This window comes from Vanessa atalanta, chromosome 14, assembly GCF_905147765.1.
Source record: "Vanessa atalanta chromosome 14, ilVanAtal1.2, whole genome shotgun sequence".
In the NCBI taxonomy this organism is placed as follows: domain Eukaryota; kingdom Metazoa; phylum Arthropoda; class Insecta; order Lepidoptera; family Nymphalidae; genus Vanessa; species Vanessa atalanta.
The window spans coordinates 2,134,473-2,147,122 of record NC_061884.1 but is presented as its reverse complement, the minus strand read 5'-3'; the positions used below and the strand labels follow the sequence as shown (position 1 = coordinate 2,147,122).

Sequence of the window (12,650 nt, the reverse complement as noted above, 5' to 3'; positions counted from 1 at the left end):
TATCAATAGTTTATAACCTTTAACCTTAACCTTTTATAAAAATGGCAACAAGATTGGTAAGGATTTTAGTAGATTTTTATTAAGAAACGGTGATCGGCAGACGCTGCGTAGTCCGCTCCCCAGCTAGGTAGAATCAGAACCAGAAGAAGGGGCACAAGACAAGCGAGAAGGAGAGGTAACAGAAGCTAAAACACATCTTATATAGATTGATTTATGCTTCTACTTGGTGGTAGGGCTTTTGCAAGCCCGTCTGGGTAAGTACCACCCACTCATCAGAAATTCTACCGCCAAATAACAGTACCCTATATTGTTATGTTCCGGTTAGAGGGTTAGAAAATAATATATATTTAGAAAAATTGGTTTGACTCTTTTATAATTTATATGATCATGGGCTTTAATATTGTTTTTATTAATAATATAATATAATATAATATAATATAATATAATATAATATAATATAATATAATATAATATAATATAATATAATATAATATAATATAATATAATATAATATAATATAATATAATATAATATAATATAATATAATATAATATAATATAATATAATATAATATAATATAATATAATATAATATAATATAATATAATATAATATAATATAATATAATATAATATAATATAATATAATGTATGTATCAATGTTATTTAATGTTATAAAAAAGAAAAGTTATTTAATTACAAACTAAAATATATGTAGTCCATTTCCGAAGAAATCATGTCAATTAAAAAAAAAACAAAGCTTACTTTAAATAGGTGATTAGTAATATATACAAAGATATACCTGTGAACAAATAAACTTTACAAAACATCAGGAAAACCGTAGCAATTCTTAGGAATCTTAATAAACATAAGATAAATAATGATTATTTTATCGTATAGTAAACAATTTCGCGAGATAGCTGGTGAACTCTGGCATTGAATCTTCGTCGTTCACGTTATCTTTTGTTTTCTTATATATATCAATGTATTAGCAGATTTAGCAACTGTATAATATAAATATCAGAATTCCTTAACACCCTGCTTGAATTTAAAACTGCTAAGCTATTCTGTCGAAACAAATGCCACATTCGATGTCCATTTAGATCTAAAAACGTTGACATTTTATACCGATTTCGATGCGTGTCTAATTAAAACAAAAAAGACGACGGATTTTTTTTGCCTGTTCTCCTCAGGTCCGACTTTTTTTACCGATACAATGACAGATCTAACAATCAATAAGTGTAACATTTATATACCAAATAAAGATCCAAATGATTTTAGACTTGAGATGATATCAATTAGTCAGTTTCTATTAAGCCTTCTAAATCATTACTTAGATATTTTTTTATATATTGTTGTGCTTACAAGGATGTACCTACTTGTACTGTTAAGCGTGGAGCCTGTGCATAAGGTCTTAGAAAATTGCGATCGTATCTGCCCAATTATGACACAGGAAAATATTGGCTAGGATTCTTGAGGTTTTATATAAGATTTTATACGATATCGACACGATTAAAGATATTTTGTACGATACGTTTATAAAATTCATCAAATTTTCAGACTTTTGAAAAAAAATTATATTGCTCTAGGATAAGAATAAATCTTTGAAAAGGATAATATCGTTATAATTTGAGCTGAAAATAAGCAGTTGGTCGCGATGTCTTGTCAACGACGGTACTCACCTTAAGGTTTCTTAAAGTATGAAATAAAACATATTACAACCGTGATCGTCGAAAAAATTTAATAACTATTCAGGTGACAAACACTTTTTATTCAAATGTTTTAATAAATATATAAAAACTTTAAATTGTAAATTCATTTTCTAGCCAAATTCTAACCAATATAAATATTTCCATTTCCAAAAGTATCCAAAGTTCTCTTGTCATGCATTAGTTTACTAATCAAATTAATAAATCGACCATGTGATATAAGGTGATATATTTTGGAATTAAAATTACTCTTGTAATCATTTATCTCAGTACATAGACATACTTTGTAAAAATAGTTTGTAAAATTGGATTCTTAATTTAGCCAAATGTTGTTGAAAATTGTTTTAGTTATATTAACAAATGGCTGAATAAACGTTTAAAAAAAAAAACATTTAAACCAAACACAATTAACCCAGTATTATTCTGTTCCTGGTACATAAAACTACCAAAAAAGGTACAGATTTAAATAAAACATTAATAAATATTTTATTTAATACATTTTGACATAACAAAACAGTCATTACAGTTTTCTAATTTTGAATCGTATAAAATGCTTGTTTGGTTCCATAATATACATAAATTTAATGTTATAATTGTTTATTTACATTACTATCAATTGTTTTTCAGGGAAAAAACGTATTATTCCATGAAAAGTAATAGGTATGTTGTTGCTACTAAAGCGGTTTTTCTCCGCCCACAGACAACGATAAGCTAACAAGGAACGTCGCCGTCTGACTTCCGACGCGTGACGTAACGTATAATAATACATACACGTTATTCAAATGGATAATGAATTAAAAAATATGCATATATATTTCATACATCAACAAAATTCGTAACTAAAATTATAATATTTTTTTTACTAAACATTTAACTAAACCTAAAACTACCTCAAAATGGGAAAGATCTCCATAATCTCGCAATATCTACATAATACTAATAATATAGAATTAATTTTATTACTAAGCCACAAGTAAATTTACTAATAGTAACAACAAACAAATTAACAGAATTAATTATAAACACCGATCGATATTTGGTATAGAAAAAATCTGGATTTACGCAGAAATATCGTTATCACATAGTATACTATGTTGTATATTTTGTGAAAAAAAAAACAACAACAGAGATATAATGTTAGTTTATATTTTACTTAGCTGCTTCCGTAATATAAAAGCTAACTAGCTTGTTTTAAAAGTTCCCCCATGCCCTGAGTTCAAATCAATGGTCAGAGTTTGGCAGTCGATAATGTTTACTCCTGTTGTTCCTTGGCCCGAAATCTTTCCAATCGTATTGTATCGTCGTCCCTTCAGACTTTGTGATCTTAGGAATAGGACGAGCACTTAAAACACTGCGCCCACACGCGATATAATCTCGCCTTATAATCTCCTGCGCAGTAATTGACTATAGTCTATGAAAATAGCTTCCAAAATCGTAAATCGGTCAGAAATACATTAAATTTTTATGAGAAGATCGTGACAAATTTGTGTTAATTATTTACTGTATCATTACGAAAGAATTTCGACGAAAAATAAATTACGTCCCATGTTTTTTAGAAGCAAGAGTAGGTAACAGTATTATTTTAGGGCATAATTTTGGTAGCAGTATCTTAATTATATTTTTAATGAACCAAATAAGCCTTTCATATTATTCAATTTAATGTTTATTTACAAATAAATGAATATTAATGATTGTTACATTTATAGTTGCATAGTTAAGACTAAAGTTAGTTAGACTAAGCAGTAGACTAAGTTATTAAAACATTTTCAAACTTGTTAATCGAAGACACAGTTTTGACTCCAGACTGAAGATAATGTAAATTTCAAAATATTCACGAGTTTAACAATCTTCGTATTCGTCTACCATTTGCTTTTATTCAAGTAACATACTCAAACATTTCCACAATATGTCTTATTATTTTAAAACATAATAATGAATTTTAATGATGTATACAAATTCATACGTTTTTATCATTTAATGAGTTTATATGTCTGTCTTCGATAACTGGACTAGACCCGACATTTAACTGTTGCTCATCATATATAAATGGTACATCTGATAAATCAACTTTTCCTTTAGCTTTGACTGGTCCTAATGTATTAGGTCTAACAACTTGATGGTCTTGAGAAACAATGACTGCCTCATTAACTTCTTCAATGATAGCTGGGTCATTTTGATTATTCAAATTTTCTGAACTTGGATTGTCAGTATTCGAAATATTTGTACTTGTAGGATTCGATATGATATCATTTGAATTTTCATTAAGAGTCAATGCAGGAAAAGGTGTAGTTGCTACTGATCTAATGTCAGTTGTGACAATGTTATTAATATTTTCAAAATAACAGGAACAACTTCTGCAATGGCTCTGGTAATGTCTGTTATAGTATCGTTCTCTCTGTTCAGTTATAAAACTGTTTACGTATATTTGGTCTGTTCTTGGCTGTGCTTCTATTTCTTCCACAGCTAATCTTGATTTACCTCTCATTCTTTTATATTCGCTGTTTATCGCTAAAATGTTGTAGCCTTCGGATACTGAAATAATATGGACAATTATATAAATACAAACACATGAAAGCTTTGATTATTCATAAAATAAAATGTTAAGCAAAATCTACGGACGCCCGAAATTTTAGTTTCTAATAAGAAAATTGATTACACCAAAATACATATCGTAGATATGCGTAATTTTGTTTTTTTAAGTATCGTTGATTGTTTTTATTTTATTTATTATCTATATTAACATTTCAAAGCCGAAAACTTATACGACATATATATACATATATATATATCGGAGCGTGGTTACTTTAGTTGTTGATTTGGATAATTAATGAATCGAATAGTTGGCAATAATGTTTGATGGCTGATTTACTTATAAGAGCGGGTCACCCCGAATGGAGTTGTAAGCGTCATGGCAACGCGAGTCGTTATGTTTTGACAAGCTTCTCGAATGCGATGGTTGCTTGCAAACCCATTTGCTCTTAATCGAGATGAATTATTGTAATCCTTTGATATTATTGTGGTGTACGATTATTGAATCAATTAATACAGTAATCAGACGATATTAAATACGTTTTATTTTGTGAATATCTCCATTGCACGCCCACATAGTCTTACAAATGTCGGATCAATCCCCGAACCCAACTGTTCGGCATCCTGCTTCTCCGACATCAGAAGTGGGATCAGAACACATATCAGACCACGCAGGCTCACTCAGCAAGTTAACAACGCCAAAGCTCAAGCAAGCAAGAAATTTAATGGACGTCTCGAAGAAAACATCCCCGCTGACGTGTTTTTCCTGCGGCGAGCGAAGCCACATATCGACGCGTTGTGCGAAGAAGGGAAAACAAAACAAGCGAGCCGGTTATGAAATGTCGAGTGGATATCTGCACCATGAAGCCAGCTCTAGGTCTATTTTCTATTAAAAACGGTGGGCAGTTTTCATTTTGTTTTGATTTCGGTGTTAACAAATTACTTGGTAAGAGAAAGCGTAGCATAGTGACCCTACTAGAGATTGACTTGGTGACAAAGTTGGCCTTGGTGGCAAATGATGGCCTTGGTGGCAAGTGATTAACTTGGTGACAAAATTGGCCTTGGTGGCAAATGACAGCCTTGGTGGCAAATGACAGCCTTGGTGGCAAATGACAGCCTTGGTGGCAAGAGATTGACTTAGTGGCGTAAATAGACCTTGGTGGTCTTGCTGGTCGCTTACCTTGTAAAGTTATGCTGCTAGAGAATATTATGCTATTGAGATAGCATGGACGGTTATAATATTCATCGTGTGGTGGTCAGAATGGCCAAGCGGGTTATGATGTGTACATTTGTTGTTTCATTGTTTACAGACGGGGAGGTTTACAGCAACGAGACACACGAGGACGTGTGATAGTGCAGGATGGCCGTATCGGAGCGTGGTTACTTTAGTTGTTGATTTGGATAATTAATGAATCGAATAGTTGGCAATAATGTTTGATGGCTGATTTACTTATAAGAGCGGGTCACCCCGAATGGAGTTGTAAGCGTCATGGCAACGCGAGTCGTTATGTTTTGACAAGCTTCTCGAATGCGATGGTTGCTTGCAAACCCATTTGCTCTTAATCGAGATGAATTATTGTAATCCTTTGATATTATTGTGGTGTACGATTATTGAATCAATTAATACAGTAATCAGACGATATTAAATACGTTTTATTTTGTGAATATCTCCATTGCACGCCCACATAGTCTTACAAATGTCGGATCAATCCCCGAACCCAACTGTTCGGCATCCTGCTTCTCCGACATATATATATAGCCACAGAATCGAATTTGATGAAATTTGTTATTAAGCAATTTTGCTTTTTATACCGAAAGCCGCTGACGACAACTAGTTAAATATAAATAATGCAGGCATTTTCAACTAAATGAACGAGTTTGTATAAATATATCATAAATAATCGCTTGTTGAAAAGTAATTAATTCAAAGTAAATAATAAAAGAATTGACTAATTAATCATTGATAATTTAGGGGTTTTTTTTACAATAACTGAGAGTAGGTATTTAAAGAGATAGGATTAAATTTTGATAAGTCGATAAACTCCTTTGTATATTTTATCGTTGCTATATGCCTTGTCAGTTCATCATTGAACATTAACAAATTAAGAGGATAAATTAATTCAATTTAACTTCAATCTCAGTTGTTCAATGTTTATAAGAATCACAATTAAACGTCACATTATATGTACGTATTAGGATAATAGTGATGAAAAGACGATTAATTATTAATAACATCACTAAGTGAACGTTACAGTATCAGTCTGTATATATCCTACTGCTGGGCTAAGTCTTTTGAGGCAAAGATTAGGATCTTATCAATGATGATCTTAAGATCGCTACTTATAAGAGCGTTACATGCATATGTGTTATTAGAGATGGTTTCTTAGGCTTGATGATTCAAGCATAAAATTGATTCGTTTTAGATTCACATTTTTAACCACAAGGCCTTCTCGACTCAAATGAAGAAGAAACACTAATAATATCATTAATTTTAACGGAACTGATTTAACTTTTTATTGGAATCATGGAGGACGGGCTCACTTTCCAAAACAACAAGCTTTCTTCGATAAATAACGTAAACCAAACGTAATGTTTAACAATAATAAATATTCATACCGGTAAAATTCCAAATCATTTGTATACTCACAGTTACATACAACCAGTAGGAATTTTAAACCATCGCTGAGCAGCACTGTGCCGATGAAGGATATAAAGAAGTCCAAGATCATGTTGGGTACGCTTATATAAAGCAGAACTTTCAACATCCAAGTGTTTTTCTGAAACAATTTACTAAAATATTTAAAATTTAAGCCCAATATGAGAACTACATTAATTTTATGACACTTTTTAATTAGAATAGTTTTAAAAATTAAAGCCTCAGATTCAATTTTAGATATTGGCGTTAAATTTTAACAAGATATCAATCACTATTCAAAGCAGTTTTTCGTATTGGTTGATGGCTATAATTAGACTAGCCAAGATAGTCCAGTGGCTGACAAGATCTTTTTTTTTTATTGTGGCTTTTATTTGTATCGGGAGGGTACAGATTATTTCGCCAATGTCACATGCAAATCAACATCACGGTTCATTTGAGTTAATTCGTCTAGTGGTCGGCGGTGACGGTAGACATCGAAAGATCTGTCAGAATGAATGACAATATGCTCCGAATTTTTATTTAATTATGTGATTTTTCTGAAATGTTTAAAATATTTTTTTATCTAATTCTTTAGTAATGTGTTGTTTTAGGTTATGGGTTTACAAACAGTCTACTACTGTTATGTCTTCAAAATTAAATTGAGCCTGTATTCTTCCCCATCGCACGTAACGTTGGTGAAATATACTGTACCTTTTTGGCACAAATAAACGCCACAAATATTTAAAGAGATTATTTTTGTAATTTTGAATATACTTTGAATCGTAAGAGATTATTTTTGTAATTTTGAATATAATTTTACAGAACAATGTTAAAACTAAAGCTACCACCGGTTCGGAACGTAGATTCTACCGAGAAGAACCGGCAAGAAACTCAATAGTACATTAAGTTCATCCTTAATACGTACCTTAAATATCGCATAGGCAGTAAAAACAACAGTTAGTAGATATATAACCTTAAAACATATCCAAATAATATAATATGCGAGAAGGTATTTATATATAAATATCAGTGACGCCTGATCACTTTCAGCCTTCTCCCTGTCTGTTGCGATATAGTTATTACTATCCGTCAAGTTAACGTTGTATATTATTGGACCTAGACTGATCAAATAATTTAATATCGTACCGTTGACAGCTAAAAATAGTGTTGATATAATCTGAAAAATAAAATGCGTATCTTTAGCTCTGGTTATATCTAGAACGTTCTGTGGCAGCTTCTTATACTCAAACTTGTGCTTATAATTCATCTCGTGCTCTTCGGTTGACCAAAACATCATGAATGCATGTGGCAGATGAAAATCTGGAGCCCAAATACCCATTGGAACAGCGTTAAGTAGATTTAGATTCTCCTCAAAGAGGAAAGTTGTTATTAACCCAGCAATGGAACATTTACAAGTTGTTACTTTAAATAAAGGTATATTTATGAAATAATGAATCAAAAATTTGTAATATTCATGTATTAAATAATAAAAATATTATGTTTACCAGTGTTATGATCGATCTAATGTAGATACCAGTCGATAGATCGCAGCATCCGCAGTATGAAATGAACTCTGGCCAGTAGCAATTGTTCGACTTCTTATCCGGCCTAGAAAATAATATCAAATAATAAGAAATTTATTGAGACTTCGAACTTCGAACTTACAAAAATTTTCATTTACAAAAGATGATGAACCTTAATTTCCTGTAAAATTATTCTTTTTATTTTATTTCATATATATTGGTAGACTGATAAATGGTCTCGATGGTAAGTGCCACGCATAGACATTATAACTGTAAGAAATAATAGCCTTTCACCATTTTGAAATATTGAGCTATCTGGAAATATGTCTCAATCCCCTTTCAAGCCGAAGCAGAACAATACAAATAAAGTAAAGTAAACATATTAATGTTATCTAAAACTTCCAAATACTTAAATTTTTTGATGCTTTAGATTAAGCTAGTTAGGCCAACATAATCCAGGAATATAGCTGACATATCGAACCCAACACTAAAGTGCGTTTACCGGGAATACCAAATTGCAATTTAGATATAATATTCTTTATTATAACTTTCTCACCATTATTATTATACTGTATAAGCTTACACCGAGTAGGTTATACATTAAGTTTAGTTGTAACATTAAATAAATTAATTTTAAAATAGTTTTTTTTTCGGCCTTCCGACTGTAGATAACCTAACTAACTTCGGAACATTATATTGAAATTGTTCAATTAACCACTTCAACTTTACCGGATTATAGTTTAAAAACTATATTATATTATATATATATATATATATATATATATATATATATATATATATATATATATATATATATATATATATTATATATTCATATAAAAACGCAAAATAAGTGCATGACACATTAATGTTGGATACACATTACACATAACATTAACAGCTTGTAAATTTCCCACTGCTGGGCTAAGGCCTCCTGTCCCTTTGAGGAGAAGGTTTGGAGCATATTCCACCACGCCGCTCCAATGGTGGATATACATGTGGCAGAATATCGTTGAAATTAGACACATGCAGGTTTCCTCGCGATGTTTTTCATCACCATGAGATGAATTATAAACATAAATTAAGCACATGAAAATTCAGTGGTGTTCGCTTCTATGAGATGCACGCGTTCTAACCACTAGGCAATCTCGGCTCTCTCTAACCACTGGGCCATCTCGGCTCTCAATATATACATAAGTCCATAATATATGGCCAAAGCGACTTCGTTCTCTATATCTTCATTTATAACTAACATTAATACTATAGATAGTTTTTCATATACGTAGCCGAGTATTGAGATTATCGTGCAATTTTTTTTTTAATTCTAAAGTATTACCTATCGATTGTATATACAGATAAATTTCTTATCGTCTAAAATAATCGATAAAAAAAAGATTTAATCATATTAAGAGCGAATTGGATTTCATATTTTCAATAAAATAAAATAGAAGTTTGTGATTTTAATAGAAATAATTTAGTAGATGCAACACGTGTATCTCAAACGAAAATCGCGGCTGGTGTACTTGGTAGGTTAGTAGAGTAGCAGTGATGTAGCCCAAACGACAAAAGTTAGTATTGTTGTATTCCGATCTGTGGTGCTATTACGGCTAGAGCATCGCAACTGTTGCTATCAAATATTTATTACGGATTGATATAAAATCAAAACAAATCAAATAAAAAAAAAAAAATCACCTTCTTATCGTATAAATTGGGTTAGCCGCTGTGGGTTTTTACCATTAATTGATCTTTTTATCCAGTCATATCAGTTACTTCCTTCTTTAGCGTGTAAGTAACGCGCACATTATTTCCATCTTTTCGTCTCCCTGTAATAAATACTATTCAAAAATTCTTGTAATAGAAAATTCATTACTTCGTATTACATGTCCATAACCTAATTTTTTTTATGTCTTAGGATGGCGGACTAGTATATGGGCCACCTGATGGTAAGTGGTTTGATTTGATATCAATCCGCAACAAATATTTGATAGTAGCTGTCGCTCTACCCTCATAATAGCCTCACTAAAGAACGAATCTGCCAATGTTACTACAGGCACAAGGGGACCAAGATTGGTAGAGCATTGGCAATTTAAAGATTGTATAACATTTCTTACCAATATCTATGGTTAGTGGTGATCATTTACCACCACCTAGCCTATATTCTGTCTACCTACCATTAGTAAATCACGCGTTGAAAGTCTAGCAAGCACCACTGTGGATGGAATTCTATCACATATCAAGTAAATATCTCGAGCAAAGTGTTGTGAAATACTCCGAATTCAGAGATAACACTTTTCCCCGACATTGGGACATTATTATGTCCGTATATATTATATTATATATACAAGAAAGACGGTGATTTTTTTTTTCTTTTAAAATTGTGCCTATGTAGGTTCTAAATTCAAGTATTTCAACCAATATTTACTTCATTTATTTTGGAAAAGTTGTCGAATCAATTTATTGTCTGATAAGTGTTTACTGTCACAGGAGACTCTGACACTGCAAGAAGTTTAACTCACTCTTTACATCTTCAATGGAAGCTTTAATATTATTTCCTGTAATCAAATTGCCTCACTTATCTTTTAAACTAGTAATCAGAAAGTATTAATGAACTTATTTAAGTACAAAATATATATATACGCGTCACACTGATAGAACAATATCCAATCTTAAAAAAAATACACAACAGATAATTAGATAATAAGTAGTTTTTTTTTTAATAGTCGTATTAATAAAATATGATACTAAAATTAGTTAGTACGTATGGGAAAGAAAAGATCGCCTCCACTAAAAAAATAATTATGTTATGTCCCTATTGTAAGCCATAAATTACTACTACTACTAAGCCACAAAAATCTTCATTTTTCACCTGTTTTTCTCAGGTCTTAAGTATAAGTAGGTTATTTTCAAGACAGTTGTTAATACTAATTTTTGACAATGACAATGTAAGTTGTAATGTAATGACAACGCTCCGTCATCGAAAAAGGTTTTGGAAAAAACTAATCTACAATTACGTATTTAATCAAAAGTCACTCACCTACCTTTGAAACGATCCTTGATTTTATGACAAAATTCCTTGATACCTCTTCTAGCACCCATTGTTTATATAAATAATGTTATAACACACACATACAATTCAGTTGTTTTTCGGTCGTTGACGATTTTGTAATCATTAAATGAAGTGAAATATTGTCTCGATATTATCGTTAGCCGTCAATTTATCTTATCATTAATCATAAATTAATAAATATTTTTAATGTTGTATAATAGATTGCTGGATACATATTTAAAATACTATGATGGTATGCATTATTACTTCAACTTTAGGGTTTTGTGGGTAATACCACATATAAAGTGGGCATTTTCTAAGGTTGGCGGTACATTGGTGGTGCTTAGAACAGTTTATACTTCTTGCTGTGCCAGTACCCTGTGGCTAAAGTAATAGTTTAATTATCATCATAAGTTATTGCCCTTTTTAACAACTAATTACATTCAATACTAATTATTACAACAAAGTCCTCTCTGTTCACAGACTCTGTTCTAGCATAGCGTTCTGACGTCGTCATTCAAAGACAATGAGATTTGAATATAGACAATTTTACTAAAATTTTTTTATGAATTGTTATATTCCTAAAAGAAAACCGTGTCGAGTAGTACTGGCTTATTATAATTCATCTTGTGCTCGGCGGTGAAGGAAAATATTGCGAGGAAACCTGCACGTGGTGCATGAGAGTCTGCCACGTGTATCCGACTCGCATTAGAGGAGCGTGATAAGCTCCAAACCTCAAAATAGAGAGAAGTACTTTGCCGAATAGTGAGATGTTAACAGAATGTTACTTTACTTTACTTTACTTTTAAGAGGATGTGTGAAAGTAGTTTCTGTGACAAATGTTTTAAAAACATTTAATAAAATATGGACATAGAATGCGAAGTAATGAATTTTCTATGACAAGAAGTTTTTAATTGTATTACAGGGAAACGAAAAGAAGAAAATAATGTACGCGTTATTTACATGCTAAAGAAGGAAGTAACTGATATGAATGGATAAAATGATCAACACACAGCTGCTTACTCAATTTAATACGATAAAAACGGGCGAATTGTTTTGATACATACGAGTATACGAGAGATACCTTTTAGTAGAAAGATATTATGATCCGTTTAATTATATCCAATGAAGCGCACTGTAGCCGTGTGGTAGATTATACTCCTTGAAAAGCCTTTGACCAGCCATAGGACATTCACATGCATTATATGAC

At 31.3% G+C, this 12,650-nt stretch overlaps 1 protein-coding gene across 1 annotated transcript; it reads right to left on the bottom strand.

The window, feature by feature from the left end:
• Positions 1-3,448: 3,448 nt before the first annotated feature.
• On the bottom strand, positions 3,449-7,869 carry LOC125068770. Its single transcript, XM_047678074.1, has 3 exons — positions 7,797-7,869; positions 6,884-7,013; positions 3,449-4,239 (listed from the first exon to the last, which is right to left on the bottom strand). The coding sequence occupies exons 2-3, from the start codon at positions 6,999-7,001 to the stop codon at positions 3,665-3,667; spliced, it is 693 nt and encodes a 230-aa protein (XP_047534030.1). The 5' UTR covers positions 7,002-7,013; positions 7,797-7,869; the 3' UTR covers positions 3,449-3,664.
• Positions 7,870-12,650: the final 4,781 nt, after the last annotated feature.